Below are 16,908 nucleotides of genomic sequence, written 5' to 3' on the forward strand. Positions count from 1 at the left end.
TGAAACCTCCACTCTGCTTCAGACTTGTGAATTGTTAAGATGATTCACTTTGATTGCTGGTTTTTTTACACCTTAAGTGGAAATAGGCTGCCTTTATGAAACAGAATGCTGCAAATAGCTGACTACCAAGTTCCCATTTTTCCGATCTTTGTCAAAGCACCCAATGCTGTGACTAACCATCAGAGAAATTCGTTGGTACTTGATCATCTTGCATAACATCAATTGGCCATTTTAAGGTCCGTCATGAGAGAAATTAGTTGTTTCTTGACTTGCGAAAGTTCATTTTAGTGAATTGAACCTGTTGAATTTGTCGATACTACCACCGTAAGAACCTGAATTGGTGCATGGGGATGGAACAGAGTATTTTAGTCCTGCAGTATTTGGCTGTTGAGATGTCATCACTTGTACGTTTTATCTGGGACTGCATTATCATTCTTGAAACGAGTACTAGTGATTCGAGTCTTTGTCAAAGAGGATGTGGCTGGCTGCATTTGAAGTGCGGTGGAGGTGGAGGAATCAAAATGGTATTATGTCATGGTTGAGGGGAAAATCATGGCAGTGATGCTGCGGATAGGATAGAAAATTAGAAATTAACCTCCATGCTTAGAAACACAACATATAAATAATGGATTCGGAGCATACTGCCATTTTCCTTGATTAGAGCTGACGATGAATCTATTGATTCTGTTGTTCCTTTTTTTACCCCAAGCTTCATATGATATGACGCGCTGTTGCCTCGCCAGCTTTTTCCCACCTTTTGCGTGTGCATGATCTGTATGTATGACTCAGAGAGAGGACTGATCATGAAGACAAACAACCACGGGTGGATTACCCATTAACTGTGTAGCTTGTACAGGAAATGGTGATCATCACTTTTTAACTCGATATCCTACTTGGTTCTGTGTCACAATGGATCTCATTTCTCAACTCTGTAATTCCTGAGCTGCCAATTAATCGGTGCAGTTAGTGACGGCTCTGTGGAGTAACTTATAGGGGTGAAAAAGTGAAGATGAACGCAGGATGCTGAAAGCTAGCATTGCTGGTAGGCATTGCAGCTCATGCTTGGCTCGGTCGATGAAGGAGGCTTTTGGAGTCGGTCCATCTCAAGTTCAATATTTGATCGCTGGCTTCATTGATGTGTAAAGGTGGGATGGAGAGAGAGCGAAGGGGAGAACACATCTGATTTCATGACATTTTTCGGGTCATTCAAACTCCAGGCTCCATGACTGACAAAACCAAGGCAAATTAAGAACCCTGCTTTTACTTCCCCAAAGCTTCAAAGTCAAAAGAGTCCGCAACGGATCTTCTGTACCACACCCTGTCTCACATCCTGTCCCACTCTTTAAAATCTCGCCAAGTGTCCCTTAATAAACCAAACCCTCAAATAACTCAACTCAGACCATATTAAGTTAATTAATCGATTAACCGGACAAAAAAATTTAATCTCTTTAACCAATATAACCAAAACCAAGAAAAATAAAAACTCTTTAACCAAAATCACAATTTTTCAACGGAAAAAACCCTAAAATATTAAAAAACCTCTGTCCGAGTTCATCATCTTCACCATTCAGCTTTGACGAAATATTCACGGATAAAACTTCGAAGCTCTTCCCAGAGGTGAGAAACAAGTTATTTCTTAAAAACCTTGGTGGGGTTCTTCCAAGCTCGTCGCAGGCCAATTTGATGTGATTTGCTAAGCTTAGGCACTTGATCTAGTTTTCAGCTTCAAATTGGTCTGTTGATACACACCTTTGAATTAGTTTTGCTATATCCTCAATTGCAGGGAAGAAGTAAGAAATTGGTTATATTCTCTAGTGTCTCTGTTTTAGTGTTTTGGAACTTAGGTGTAGATGATTTTGGGAGGGTAACAAGTTTGCGTTTATCTTTTGCTGATTGAGGGAATTTTTCTTCTAATTTGCAGCTTCCAGTCTGAATGTTTCATCTGTTAAATTGTCTGAAAATTCGGTATCTGCTGGACGAAGCACACCACCTGTTCGATCAAATGCCTAAGAGGAAGATGAATCAAACTGTAAGGTAAAAGTCTGACTTGGTTGCGCCCATATTTTTGCTAGTAGAGCAAAACCTCTACTTCAAATGTTGTCTACCATTTTAACCTTTTTTTCCCTCAAATGTTAAATATGTGCCATTTGGATAAATTGCCATTTTCATATTTCATTTGTTTCAATCAATGTTTTCCGTAGCAGATTTTTTGGGTTCGTCTCGAACTTTCTTTTCCTCCAATCAGCTCTGTGTTCTCAATTTTTTCTAGTTTCATCTTGCTAGAAAGGAAAATGGAGTGCAATATTGAAAACTCTATAAACTCTGAGAAAAAGTGATCAAGCTTTTAAAAGAGAAAAAAAAAATATGGTCGAGTTTACATTTTTTTTTTTTTTGGAAATTTAATTTGTTGAGGAGCAAAATATGTGCTGCTGGCATTCAATCCTGAACCTGATAAAAGTAAAACACGTTACACGAAAGCGACAACGTTGGATTATTTAGTCACTCTGCCTTGCAAAATGAAGCGCAGAAAACACTAAGGAAAGCCCATTGATCAATAGCCAGAAATTTCCACTTCTTCTGAAAAAAGTCTTCTAGGTGATTCAAATGTAACCAAATTCGTACATTGGGAAAAAGCAAGAAGAAGTGAAGTGATGGAACAATGAGCATGATTTAACAATGGACCAAAACAGGCTATAATTGATATTTTGCAGATCTTAAATGCCTTTCTTCTCATTATACTGCACTTGAGGTTCAAACATTGTTATAAATTTTGTGGAAGTAATAAGAAGCAATATATCTCAACATGTTGAGTAATTTTTTCTCAATTCTGGACATTTTTTTTTTACTTTTGTGTTTTTGATTTCCCGTTTTCCTGTGGCTGCATTATTCTCAAAAATTACAAAGGTTATGTAACCTTAGGAGTAGATGTCTAAATACAAATTCTTACATAGCAGTTGTGAATATGTTGGTTTTGTTCAAGATCTTCTCCACTTTTTTTCTGGATCTTTGCAAGGTGACATTTTTTCTTTTTATTCCTAGCCGTTGTTTAGGAACAAACATGGCAACTTTTTTCCAGGGAATTTGTATTCATGCAAATAGGGCTGTAATGTTCTTCAGTTGCATGTTGATTGATGGATGAATAGTATTGGTCTTATTCCAGTTTGAGAAATTTTTAGGATTTTTAGTTTGGTCTTATTTTTCTGACAGACGTTGGACCCTAACTTCTACCAAGGCTATGATTTGATGTCTTCAAGTTCAATAGCACAACAGCATGCATCAATAAGTTTTGTCCAAGTAAGGAAAAACCTTGATTAATTATTTAATCTTATATATATTAGTTTGATAATTTACAATTATAATTCAATATATTTGCTAACTTTGGGTCTGTTTTTGTAGGCGCAAGAACTTGAAAATAATGATGATTCTGATCAACAAGTTGTTGAAAATGGGAAAATTGAATGAAGATGCTTATGAAGAAATGGAGGACAAGACAGTGGGATTGCGCTCATGGATTAATTAGACCTTTAAGTGGAATAATACTTTGTGCTTATACTTATTGATTTTGATATTTATGTTCAAATATCTGTTAATAAACGTTCTTCTGACTAAACTGTAGAACATGAGATATATTAGTTGAGCTGCCCTGGATTCTTGATGCATACAAGAAATCGTCTTTTGAATGTTCCTCAGCTTTGCATTTGTTTAACCATACAATAAGAAAACCCAGATTTTTGTTTGGCTTTTAGATTAATTTTGTAACTTGAGTAGACAGAAATTAGAAAAAACCAGCAAAATAAAGCTGCATTTCGTTCCTTTTTTTTTTCTTCTTCTTTAATGTTTGAGCTACCACGCTATTTTTTCAATGTCAGTAAGATTTTGCATCGGACTTTATTCTGCAGGAGAGAGGCTTGTCTTAAGATTGATCCTTAGACTCACAAGTCAAACAGCTAAAGCTTATAACCTTACCAAGGTACTCCGAAAACTTGTTCTCTGATTCTAAACAACTCGGGACCAATCTCGTATTTGACTGTTGACACCAAATTGTATATATAATCCATATAACAATGCTGAAATTCCCGAAATATGTCCATAAACCAGGCCCTGTACACCTTTGCACCCTTCTCTTTAGCACATTGAGCCATCCAACTCAGAGACTGGCTCTCATGGTCAAACATATTCAACAGCCTCTTGTTCGAATGGGAAGGATAAGATTCAACAACAATTTAAATGCAGATCCTCTACTAATAGTAAAAACAAGTACAAACTCATTCTCAAGAATGTTCAAGTAATCCATAATTTTGGTTTTAATATCATGCTCCACAGTACCTTCCTCTGCACCCCAATGAAGTACATGATTGCTCAAATTTGCAGTAATTTCCTTTAAGCTAAATATAGATGAATCCCAATACTGTAGCGTTTGAAAACAAGAAAACAACCCGTACAAAGTCAATTCTCAAATGGTCAATTGTTTCTCAACATTGGAACTTTGGGTACAAAGTCAAGAACCAACAAGAAGGCTTCATTAAAGCCATGAATGGATTCTTCAATGCAAAATGTCCTTTCAGACAAAAGAGTAGTTGCCCTCAAGAATTCCTTCTGGGCATTAAGCCTTGCAAGAGATATTGACCTTCCCAAGCAGCCATCTTGATTCAAAGACTCAGAGTGAATTTCATGTGTTTTTACGAAGTGACCCATCTTCAGAAGCCTCCTCGAGAGCCTCCCTTAGTTTGTTCTCCGGCGAATTCTTGAGAGTTGATGGCTCTGCCTTACCCCACTCCTCCTCCTCCTCCTCCACGCAAGAACCTTTTCCTCTCCTGCTCTTCTTGTCCATCATCAAGGTTGCACAGAATGATATAGGCTTCCATAGTCTCAGATGCAGTAACACGAATCAGTTCCAGTTGACTGCAAAAACCTATCATCATATCAGATACCCCTGCAGTATTAGGGAAAAAGTTACAAGCTTTACATGATTGAAGCTTCATTATGCATAACATTCTGCAAATAAGAGATTACAATTATCTAAGTTACATAATTTTCATAAACATTGAACTTTGTAGACAGTAACAATGAAGTGAATGAATACATAAACCCTGTAACTAGTCACACTAATGCATGTCAAGATGGCACCTCTATCCATATAGACCAAAACCAGAAAACCATTTGAGAAAACAGTGATCACACATGTTTCTTGGCTTTAATTCATAGTTACAGAATAAAAAAAAGAGCTTTTTTTTGAGAAGCACTTACCTTTAGGCCTTATCAGGTTTTAGATGATCTCATCTGCCAAAGACAGAGATAGATTTCCCAAATGAAACCAGCAGGTTGACCAATAATACTACTACGACTAATCAAGATTATGAATCAAAGACCATCCCTTCATTGTTGATCAATAATACTACGACTAATCTAAGATTATGAATCAGCATTTGATAAAAATTTCAACTCATGGACTAATTATCAAATGCATCAAATAAAATTGCGACACGAAAGAGTAGAAGGGAGACAAGGATCGCATGTGCCAGCACAAAAAAGTAACCATCATGCAAACTTTAACATATTTTCTAACTACTAATTACAAGCCTACAGGTAGTCCTAATAAACAAAATCAAACGTATAAAACGCAAAACACCCTCCTAATAAATATGGGCTCAACCAAGTCAGACTTTTACCTTATAGTTTGATTCATCTTCCTCTTAGGCATTTGATCGAACAGCTGGTGAGCTTCGTCCAGTACATACCGAATTTTCAGAAAATTTAACAGATGAAACATTTGGAGTGGAAGCTGCAAATTAGAAGAAAAATTCCCTTAATCAGCAAAAGATAAAGGCAAACTTGTTACCCTCTAGTTTCATCATCTACACCTAAGTTCCAAAACACTAAAACAGAGACACTAGAGAATATAACCAATTTCTTACTACTACACACATGCAGTTGAGGATATAGCAAAACTAATTCAACGGTGTGTATCTATACCGATTTGAAGTTGAAAACTAGATTAAGTGCCTAAGCTTAGCAAATTACATCAAATTGGCCTGCGTAGCTAGAAAGAAAATGCCCTGAAAGCAAATTATTTTTTAAAAAAAAAGTTGCAAAGATTACCGGAACCGTTCAAATTCTGGAGGTAGCAAAATTAAATCGCATGCTCAAACAAAACTTCGGAAGCGGAAGTACCCATTACCCAGTACAAATTTACACTAAAACTAAATATTTGTTTCTTACCTTTGGGAAGAGCTTCGAAGCTTTATCTCATCCTCGTAAAAAAGTTATTTCTCATGGGAAGAGATGATGAAGAGGACAGAGGACCTTTGGGAAGAGCTTCGAAGTTTTATCCGCGAATATTTCGTCAAAGCTGAATGGTGAAGATGATGAACTCGGACAGAGGTTTTTTAATATTTTAGGGTTTTTTCCGTTGAAAAATTACCATTTTGGTTAAAGAGTTTTTATTTTTCTTGGTTTTGGTTATATTGGTTAAAGAGATTAAATTTCTTTGTCCGGTTAATCGATTAATTAACTTAATATGGTCTGAGTTGAGTTGTTTGAGGGTTTGATTTATTAAGAGACACTTGGCGAGATTTTAAGGAGTGGGACAGGATGTGAGACAGGGTGTGATACAGAAGATCCGTTGCGAAAAGAGTCACAGGTGACCTTTAATGGTTAGTGGTTACCCTATCTCATCAACACGAGTACCAATATTATAATCAAATTCCATGAGGACGAAGCCATCCATTAGCCATTCGGACCATTCCCATTCTTAAATGGGGAACAGTACCAGGCACTACACAAAAATGTGAGAAAGAGAAAATGCAAGCGCTGGTATAATTAATTTTCTATGGTTCTCTTCTCTGGACGTTGCCACCCACTTCATCAAGACAGAAGGCATCTAAACTAATGCCATCTTTTCCTGTTTGGTCAATTAATTATTATTATCAATTAGTGGTTTATTAAAAGGTTCTCCATTATTGTTAACAATATTAATTATGTACTCCTGCTAAAAGTGATGCCTGGTTTTCACTAACCGCTGCTTGGCGCTTAAGTCTAATTAAGTTGCCGGTGCAAGTAAAACCAGTCCATTTTTGCTTCTGGACACGATAGAAAACAGGCGATAAAGAAACAGTGGTAGTACTAGTATATAATATATAAAGAAATAGTTGCAGCAGTTCCCAGGTGCGGCGTTCGGCGGGGAAATAATATACTATAAAACGAGTGATTTTGGATCTGGATTCAATTCTTTATGAAAGTTGAGGCTCGAAAGCAAACAAGAACTCTGGTGGTAGCAGACCAGCGGTGTCGAAAGAACAATCACTATAGAAAATGTATCGAATTCATTCGCGAATTTCTTATGTGAATCACAAATCGATCGAGTTATAAAACTTGTCCAAGTCTCAACTCTCAAGCTCGACTAGAGGCTTTAAAATATTATGCCCGTATTGCATAAGCCATTAAGAGATGTCCCCTTCGAACCCGGCATACAGACCTTCCATGTCCCCCGTACTGCCCCCTTATAAGACCCTCCATCTCCAAACCACACCCCACTTCTTCAACCCTACCCATCCATCCGTCCAAACAAGCAGGCACTCCCTAAAACAAGAGAAGTCCCTGCATTTGCACCATTTTCTAGTGTGCCCGTGCGCCACAAAAAAAAAAAAAAAAAAGGGTAGTATTCTTTCTATATATCTGCACGCCCATAAATTTTTTTCTTTCTTTTAAAGAAAAGAAAAAGAAAAAAGAGGTACCCAAAGCCAAAAGTCTCTCTTTTAATAATTGAAGAGAAGATGGCAAATAGTACTGGTTCTCCGTGTGGTGCATGCAAATTTCTCAGGAGGAAATGTGCCGCGGATTGCATTTTTGCACCTTACTTCTGCTCAGAGCAAGGCCCTGCTAGATTTGCTGCAATTCACAAGGTATTTGGTGCTAGTAATGTATCCAAGTTGTTATTGCATGTCCCAGTGCCTGATCGCTGTGAGGCTGTTGTAACTATAGCTTATGAAGCTCAAGCAAGGATCAGAGATCCTGTTTATGGCTGTGTTGCTCATATTTTCGCCTTGCAGCAACAGGTATGGTACCGATTCCCTTCTCCTTCTACAGCTAGTTGTTGCATGACAGTGAAAGTTACTTTTGCGCCTGAACTTTCTTTTCTTTTTCCCCCTCCCATTTGGGGAGGGAGACGTGGAGGGTCATCACAAGTTGGCACTGATCCTGTTTTCCAACCCAATCAATTGTTGTCCTTCATGGACTTTGTTATTCTCTTGATTGTTCCATTTTGAAGCTTTTGAAGTCCTAGCGACTTTTAAAATATATATTTTCCAACTCTTCAATGGGAGTTCAAATATTTAACTGTACGACTATTTAGAACTGAAGACGAGCCTTGTTGCCGCCTTTTTTATGTTTGTCAGGTGGCATACTTGCAAGCTCAACTGATGCAAGCCAGAGCTCAGCTGGCGCAAACCATGATTGACTCATCAAGAAGTGCGGAGAATCACTGGCCAAATAACATGGCTGCAATGGGTTCATTTCAGACTTATCCAACTTATGCAAACTCCATCTCGCCCCAGAGCTCAATTTGCTCGCTTGAGTCCATTGACCCCAGCAGCGATGGAATTGGAGTGCAAGAAATGATGAGAGGCTTAGATGACATTTCCTTCCAGGCATATGCCAGGAAAAGGCCTTCACAAACCGACCTGGGGGAACTTCAAGCACTGGCTCTTAGGATGATGAAAAACTGAGTCATCATCATCCATCCATGATATCAGAGATTGATTTTCTATGGCTTCAAATTATGTACATAGAGAGATTAGAAATGAAGTTTGTGGCAGCAGTATAGTTAATTTACTTAGCCTCAAATAGGCATTTTTTTTTTCTTTAGGTTTTTATTTTTTTCCCCTTAAACCAAATATAAAGTGCAACGACTTTGAGATGAACCCTAGTTATCTGTGTCAAGTCTCGAATCCAGGGAACTCAAATCCTCTTACTGTGTTGACTTTTGGGCCCTATCCAGATAGCTAGTTTAATCGCATTAGCAAGAAAATGCTGCATTTACCCATGAACAAGAATAATGAATTTTGACATGTTCTCCAGTATCTTGGACATTTGTGAACTAGACAGTAGTGTCTCTTTAAATTGTTAGTACTTAGATGATGTCCTCTGATCAAGATGGATAAAACAAAATACGTAGCGTAAGCAAATTTTGCAAACTTTTAATCTGGTACCAAAGCGTATTAACTATTGATGCAGGTTTGAACCCTCTTCTGTCAGTTTCTGAAAGAGCTTTCTCAACATAGGATGATTGATTGGTTGTGTACTCCACTCACTGTACTGGGGAATAACAGGACACCGTAAAAGCTGAGTCCTTACTCGTAGTCGCAAAAGGTCCCGTTGACAGAAACTTCAGTGATCCCGACAAATTTGACAGCATCTGATGAATCAGGGAACACGTGTAATGATGCCAGCCCCGATGTTAACCTTGTTTCTAATGTCATCAAGATTTGCTTTCCTCAACGATGCTCTGCGAAACTGACCAATTAATTAATTGGCATTTCCAATGATGGCGCTGTTCCAAGTTAATTTCAATGAGCAGTGGCATAAAATTTGTGTCAGTTCTTCAATCAATGAGAGGTTTTACGAGTAGAATTAGCTACCCGTTCCATATACTAGTAGATCATGGAAACAGTCAACCCAAGCGGCTTAATTGGTAGGAGTAGACTATTGTTACCCACATTTTAATACGTTCATATGCGCGTTTCATAACAAAAAACAGAACATATGAATTAATTAAGTGTCACTATAAAAATAAAACGATAAACTATTCATTTATTACTTAAAGTGATACACATTCAAATGCCTTCGATTTAATACTTAAGAACTCAGAAATTTAACGAATTAGATATCGGATTTCAGAGTTTAGATTTGAGTTTTAAGACTTCAGTTAGTTTTAAGAAACGAAATAAAATTTTCAGACTTCAATTTCCGGATTATAAGTAGAATTTGTTCCGACGGTGGTGGTACAGTCATCTTGGTCGAATGGGGGGATTTGGGAGGAAGAGGTGAAGGCTGTCATTATTGTTCTTGAGGGCAAGCACACGTTTGGGAAGAGTAATTAAGTTGAAAAGGTCCCCACTCGAGCAGGGGGTTAAATTATACCTATTGTTCTAATTAGTAGGTTTACCTAACATAAGTACTAATGTTAACAATAATACTATTAGTACCTGCGTCATAGAACCCTGTTCTCAAATTGACAGACAAAGTGTCCCCTTGATTGACTGCACGAGGTTACATCATGAGTATTAGCAGTTTTGTGCAACTTCTGTTCTGTCCTCACGGTTTAAATAAATTCTTCTCATAATACTGTACTAATAAGAGCCTAATTATCATCATCCAACATAAAATGAGCTCTAATCCAACGAGCCCATAGCTATTGGGACGATGGTCAAGCGCGGCGTAACCTCTTTCAAACCTCCATTTCGGCGTTAATAATAATAATAAATAATAATAATAATTAAGACGAGACCGACGAAAAAAATTGCTCATCAATCAACCCAATTGCCTAGTCAGAAGTCATGTCGTACAAGGCTCCGTTACCAGGAAACCAAAAGTTCAATATTCCATGTGGAAATCTCGGAATTCTGGGCCAGGCCTCCAACTTAGCATTATTATTTTATGGGAGTTTAACTTAAGCCATGTTAAAAAGCGCTGGGGATGACCGACCCACTGGAAAAAAGGTAAGATGGGTCCAAACCCACCTTAGTCAAAAAAACAACTTTGTTGGACGGGCAAAGGAGCAAGTCAACAAAGTTGTTGAGGTTGCCATTTGATTTCAGAAAGGATCTTGGGAGGTGAGTTTCTTTTGATAAGGAATTGAGCCACCCCCCCAATACCAATAGCAATCAATAATGTATAACAACAAAAATGTATTAAAAAAAAATGTATAACAACAAAAATTGACTGAAGGAAACCGTAGAAAAAAAACTGACTGCTGTTTTCCGTGTTCAATTTTTGACTGAAGGAAAGCCGACAAAAAGAAGAAGTTTGGTGGACGTGGAGGAGATGCAGTCCGTCCGCACTCGAGACAGAAGACGGCCCAAAATCAAATGGAGCCATCCATCGCTCTTCTTTGAAAGTAATGGCCCATATAATTAATTTGTCAGTTGATGTGATCTACACGCGCCGTAATTCTCCACTGACAATCCTTGAGTTATCAGTACTATTATTATTTTCTTTTTTGGCGGGCTGGGGGGGACCAACCCAAGAGTATTTAATTAGTTTGAAGTACCCCCATGTTTGTTACGACTGCATTTGTTTCTGCTCTGACATAGGATGGATTCTAAGATTCACAAAACCCAAATCAGAATTCATTCGGTTCATCAGCTTTTCATTCCTACTGGCTACTACTACTAAGTAGCAGCGGAGTTTAAGGTTCAAAGTTCAAACACGTGACTGATATCTATGTACTTTTGGTCTTGTTATAAGCTAGTACGTGCATAATTTTCCTCCCTGCCAAGGGAAAAAAAAAACACAGACAAAGAGAAAAGAGAGAGAGCTTGGGGGCAATCATATTTTTTGATTTTGGGCCATGGCCGGCATCGTTTACTAAAGCCGCACGCCTTGACAAGACCACATCTGGATATGGGCTCACCATTTATCATTTCCCCTCCCTCCTCCTTTCTCTGGGAAGCTGCCACACGCCACAGGCCATTAATGTCTTAGAAAGCAGTAGAAAGTAGAAAGAAAAGTTGACAGTAACTTCCTTCTTTTCTTTTTTTTCCCAATTCCCCTTTGTCATTCATTATTAGTATAAAATTTCAGATGAGTTGCTCCGACCACCCTTGAAGTTTATCAAAATTATCGATTCCGCCCTGCAGTTTCTGAAGTAACAACCCTCACGACTCTTCTTTTAAGTTCATTTCTTCTTCCGCCTCGGTCACTACTTAAAAAATATATATATATGGAGCGTGGGAAACTATATCATCCTTTGGGATACTTGAAACCAACTGTTATCTCATATGGAGCGTGGCATCGTGTTCGCGGATTGAACATTTTCAGCTGACGCAAAAAGGGTTCAGTCAATTAACGAAATGGCTAATTATTTCAACCGAATATATGGGAGACTATTCTGCTGCGAAGCATCTGTAAGTTTCTCTCTTAATTACTAGTATTTATAGATAGAAGAGAGCGGAGGATCAATTGTGGAAAGAGTCCCAAACTTGAGATTGATGAGCTGTTGCACCGCGAAATTAGAAACTGATGAATGAAGTTAATTATCAGCTAAGCAATTTTCAAGTTTGCAAAATTAACAACATGCGACGAAAACGAAAATCCTCACTGAATTTTCAAATATAAATGGGCTTCATTAAACCTCCATTCCACACCACTACCAGGGAATTTAATTAACTCCTGATAATTGTCTGTCCTCACTTTTGAACATAGGTCAATATTCTCTGGGCCTAAGCAATATGGAAATTGACTAACTTTTAGACTTAATGGTGGAAAGATTCGTTCTTTTGTTTATTTTTTGCTGTTTCCCGAGTGAGTGGCCGCAAAACAAGAATCACTGTTTCAAGTCCGGAAATGTATCTTGGCTTATATATGAGCATGATGAGGGTGTCTGTGCAAGGACATGCTTGTAGATCATTTTCTTGGCTATTATATACGTTTCTGTTCTTCTACTTTCTTTTTCCTTTTTTTTTTTTTTTTGATAAATCGTTATACGTTGCTTTTCATGACAAGGATCAGCAATCTCTCTAGCAGACCAAAATTCAGCGACGCCGTAAAGTCGAGAGTGAGATTGCAGAACAATGCCCCTCTATGTGTAATTGATTAGATGCGTTGTAATGTCAAACAGATCAGAGCAATGGCCTCTGTGTGTTTAAACTGCTAATAATCAATCAGATAGTCATGCAAAGGCCTTCATGCAGCTTGAGGGACATCTTTCAAGGAACAGTCAAGCAGTTGCAAACTGCAAAACTTGCTATAGGATTAGAAGGGGCTAAATGATGCAGAAATTTGTAAGGCATTTGTTTTTTTAACAGCTAGCAGCCTAGCACTACTTAAACCATTAACTGCATCTGCTCCTCCGCCGCCACCTTCCGACTCTTACAACCAACAAGAAAAAAAAAAAAAACCATGATTGTTCACTTCAAAAAATTTCTCCTGGCGTTTACAGCTCTAAAGCAAATAAATTGAACAATTAAATGAATGTCAGATAATCTTTCCAACTTTTACCGATTGTAACATCTCCAAATATATTCAGCTCATTCATTTCCACTGAATGTTTTCGAGCTCATTCACCGGAGCATACACCCAACTTAGCTTGTGCAGCTCCTCAAATAGGAAAAGGAAAGACAGTTATCATATACGTCAAGTAATGTCGTGCAGAAGTTTAGAGGAATAGAACACTGGAAAGGCAAGCTTAACGCCAAAAACCTTTTCCAACATGAGATGATGAGATGCTTACAAACTTAAATCATGAACTACCATATAGCCGGGACCAGCATACAATAGATTCAGCGTTCTTTTTACAAACTTCAAGCCAATTGTTACCTTCTTCTTTCTGCTGAGATTCATCTCAACAAGCGACCATGAGATGCAATGCAATTTCCGATCCTTTGGAAAAGGAAAACAATAAAACTTTTTCAATTGTACGTGTTCGGGCTATATGACACCTCTCCGTTTTCTTTAATTATTTTTACCAACTATATCCTTTTAAACCAACGTTCTCTATGCTGTAGAATCTAATAAACTCTCCATTGTTTATACTTCCAACTTCTTAAGGTTATAGACAGGCTGACTCAAGCAAATGACACCTGTGATCACCTTTTATGTGAAGCTTCCAGACTTGAAATCCCTAAGGAAGCAGGTCTAATAGAACCAGTCTGCTATTGTTTATTCCAACTTTTAAGTCTAACTACTATTATATTGAAAAGATCAGAAGCAGGTTTGCTGCCAAACAGGTAAGCTGCTTTCATATTTTGACCTAAACTTACACATAAAACCTAACAAAGTTCAAGAGTTGAAAGATCAAGTATCGCATAATACCTTTTTCTGATTCAACCTGCAAAAGTACTGGTCCTCGGACTTTGTAAAGATTCAAGCAAACCATCCAACAATGAATATAAAAGGTGAAAGACTGCATGATGAATGATGTTAGGTTTACCACCGGACCTCGACCTAGACTAATTGTCATATTGCAGACCAATAATACATATTTAATGTCCTCGGGATTGCTCATAGCTCAGTATTCTAGATAGTCAGATTCTTGGAATGATGAGATGTTTGACATGCTCTTCCAAGATATCATCAAGTCTACTCTGCTGTAATTAATAACCTAGGCCTAAATCTTATTGCCTATAATGATTAAGTTGCTCCAGTGAATCATTTGATGGAAAAATGAACTTAATTAGTGGGAGAAAAGATCCACAGCGAACATAAAATCAGTTTTTTATTTTTCTAGAAAGAACAATGAAGAACAAAAGGGAAAAAACAAAGACGGAAAAATTGAAACACACTCGAGAGTGTCTTCTGAGGATAAGGGGTGCTCAAAGTTTATGCATAACTTTAAGAGGTGGCAGAAAGTTCACATATAAGACCAACATAGGCTCATAATGGGAAAGTTATATATACATAACCACTGTTTTAGTACTGTTTTGATTAGGTCCTAAATATAGGTTTAAGTAGCTAAGTTTTTTGGGAAAGCTGATTTAGCTAGGTTGCACGAACATACTTTAGTAATGTAAAAAAAGTAGTAGTATACAATCATATAAGTTATCCAGAGCTACAAAAAGATATTAGCTAGCAAACAATCATAGGGTGACTTACAGGTTTCCTGATGAAAATAACATCTTCTAGGGTTTCTAACTGATCATTCATGGCAGCAAAATGCATGTTCATAGTAGTTATCTTCAACCCCCTGATGATATATATATATAGCTACAATCTAGTACCCCTGAAATCTCATGAATGTTGGATGTATCTGAAGGCTACTGACTGGAGATCTTCCATGTCATGATCTGGGAATCCCCATTGCTCGTCTTCAGGTGTTTGCATGTGATCAAGCGAGTCCATTGATTGAGAACCTGTAGAGATGTTCTCTCCCGGGAGATTAACAGGATATTCATAGCTCCCCAGAGAGGTCTGACTCATTATGCCCCTCTGGAAATGCGACATTTCCCCGTTTTTCGGGACAAAATTGGAATCGAAATGAGGAATGGTGCCTGAATTTTCTGGTTGAAACCAACTTTGAACATCTTGTGAATAAGACAGGCACTTCCCTTCGGACTTAATCTCATTAGGGTTTGCGGCAGTGTTGCTATAGCCATTAGCAAGACATTGAGCTGCTTGTTCCCTGAGAAAAGCCAGTTGGGCTTGTAAATTGACAACCTGCATAATTGAAGCAAAACATTTCCAAACAAACTTAGTAATTAACCTCAATTGGGGTTAAATTGATTGTTCTTAGTTCAGGTTCCAAAATTTTCAAGTAGCAATTAAAGAACCTGCTGCTGGAGGGCAAAGATATGTGAGACACAGCCGTAAATGGGGTCCTGAAGCCTAGCCTGGGCTTCGTAGGAGATTGTCACGGCTGCTTCGCAACGATCGCTTACAGGTAAATGAGCAAGAAGTTTTGAAACGTTGCTAGCACCAAAAACCTTGTGAATGGCTGCAAAATGGGCTGCCCCTTGTTCATGACAGAAGTAAGGAGCAAACACACAGCCCCTCACGCATTTTCTTCTCAAGAACTTGCAGGCACCACAAGGAGAACCAGAGCCTGTCATCTTGAGAGAGATGATCTTAATTACTGTGTTTTATTTGGTGATGATGGATTTGTGTGCTCTAATGACAGCCCAGTGCAAGCATAATCACAGTCTTTATAAACACCACAGGAGGAGAGAGGGGATGCTAAACTATTGAATTCTTAATTATATGTGGTTCCCTTATTGGGCTACAGTTTTCATTATTTTTTTCCATTAGAGAACAGCTCTTCATCCCTCATCCCAATTTTATACCCTCGTTTGAGATTCCATTCAACATCCTTAAAGGACAAAAGACCTAGCATGAAACAAATCATGTTTCTATTTCCTAGATCGATGATTGGATCTTATTCAGCTCCCTCTTATTTTGTTCTTTTATTAATTCGGTGGTTAGATTTCGTAATGTAAATTTGTTTTACATTGATATGGAAGTGTATAATACTATAATATTCGAGAAAACCAGATTTGGTTGATTTGATTTGACACAATACTGGTTGCTCCCATTGCTGTTCCAATGAGATTCATCTATCTTGATTGTGTTTGGGTAATTAAGTAAAAAGATTAATATCCTTCTTTTTATCATTTCTCATTCATTTTCCACCGACATATGATGGCAGTTTGGTGAAGCATAGCATTGCACAGATGGAATTTCAGAGCAAGAGACCTTTTTTTTTTTTTTGCAGTCGACTGGGGTTTCAGACCAGATACAACAAAGTTGTCAGTCCGTTTGAGCCATTTTTATCTGCGGCCATAATTTATAAGATTCAGCAATTTGATGATCCTTTAACAGCCATGTTATAGCCGCAAGAAGATAAATGTATGACATATATATATGAGGCGATGTAATAATGATTATTAATGTCAAACTCCTAGACTTTTTGGTCAAGCTAACGGTGTTTCTCAAACTCAAAACTCCTGGAGAGAAATTCCAAAGGCAGACGCAAACAGCATTCTGATCTTCCACAAGGTAAAATGGATCAAATTGGACCTCGTGGATATCTCATCTTTTCCTTATCTTGCAGGCACAGCTCTTGGGTGAGAAATGAGTTTTCTTTGTGTCACAATGTGAGAATATCTTTCCAAGTGTACCTGGTAGAATTTACTTAGAACTTGTATTAGAAGTCAATATGCTCTTTTGTGGGCTAGGTCTCCAATTTATTACGCATTTAAT

General features: G+C 37.9%; 2 protein-coding genes and 2 long non-coding RNA genes across 4 annotated transcripts; 2 read left to right on the forward strand and 2 right to left on the reverse strand.

Annotated features, from left to right (window-relative positions):
* The first annotated feature begins 1,507 nt into the window (after nucleotides 1-1,507).
* Nucleotides 1,508-3,709, forward strand: LOC113783461. The gene is made up of 4 exons (XR_003469912.1): nucleotides 1,508-1,617; nucleotides 1,922-2,034; nucleotides 3,208-3,294; nucleotides 3,397-3,709. It is a non-coding gene; the product is annotated as an uncharacterized LOC113783461 (long non-coding RNA).
* Nucleotides 3,710-4,211: 502 nt separating this feature from the next.
* LOC113781559 lies at nucleotides 4,212-6,409 on the reverse strand. The gene is made up of 3 exons (XR_003469632.1): nucleotides 6,220-6,409; nucleotides 5,670-5,782; nucleotides 4,212-4,933 (listed from the first exon to the last, which is right to left on the reverse strand). It is a non-coding gene; the product is annotated as an uncharacterized LOC113781559 (long non-coding RNA).
* A 1,363-nt stretch (nucleotides 6,410-7,772) lies between these two features.
* Nucleotides 7,773-8,803, forward strand: LOC113752387 (LOB domain-containing protein 16-like). The gene is made up of 2 exons (XM_027296504.1): nucleotides 7,773-8,054; nucleotides 8,394-8,803. The coding sequence occupies exons 1-2, from the start codon at nucleotides 7,773-7,775 to the stop codon at nucleotides 8,721-8,723; spliced, it is 612 nt and encodes a 203-aa protein (XP_027152305.1). The 3' UTR covers nucleotides 8,724-8,803.
* A 6,140-nt stretch (nucleotides 8,804-14,943) lies between these two features.
* LOC113773988 (LOB domain-containing protein 29-like) lies at nucleotides 14,944-15,761 on the reverse strand. The gene is made up of 2 exons (XM_027318575.1): nucleotides 15,483-15,761; nucleotides 14,944-15,369 (listed from the first exon to the last, which is right to left on the reverse strand). Exons 1-2 carry the CDS (start codon nucleotides 15,759-15,761, stop codon nucleotides 14,944-14,946), a joined length of 705 nt encoding a protein of 234 aa, XP_027174376.1.
* Nucleotides 15,762-16,908: the final 1,147 nt, after the last annotated feature.

The sequence above is a fragment of the Coffea eugenioides genome, chromosome 1 (genome assembly GCF_003713205.1).
Source record: "Coffea eugenioides isolate CCC68of chromosome 1, Ceug_1.0, whole genome shotgun sequence".
In the NCBI taxonomy this organism is placed as follows: domain Eukaryota; kingdom Viridiplantae; phylum Streptophyta; class Magnoliopsida; order Gentianales; family Rubiaceae; genus Coffea; species Coffea eugenioides.

What these genes read in the sequence shown, in the direction of transcription:
- LOC113752387 (XM_027296504.1), top strand. Translation starts at nt 7,773, where the DNA reads ATGGCAAATAGTACTGGTTCTCCGTGTGGTGCATGCAAATTTCTCAGG. An exon ending in TTTTCGCCTTGCAGCAACAG is followed by an intron (nt 8,055 to 8,393) that starts GTATGGTACCGA and finishes TATGTTTGTCAG; the next exon opens with GTGGCATACTTGCAAGCTCA.
- LOC113773988 (XM_027318575.1), bottom strand. Translation starts at nt 15,761, where the DNA reads ATGACAGGCTCTGGTTCTCCTTGTGGTGCCTGCAAGTTCTTGAGAAGA. An exon ending in TCTTTGCCCTCCAGCAGCAG is followed by an intron (nt 15,370 to 15,482) that starts GTTCTTTAATTG and finishes TCAATTATGCAG; the next exon opens with GTTGTCAATTTACAAGCCCA.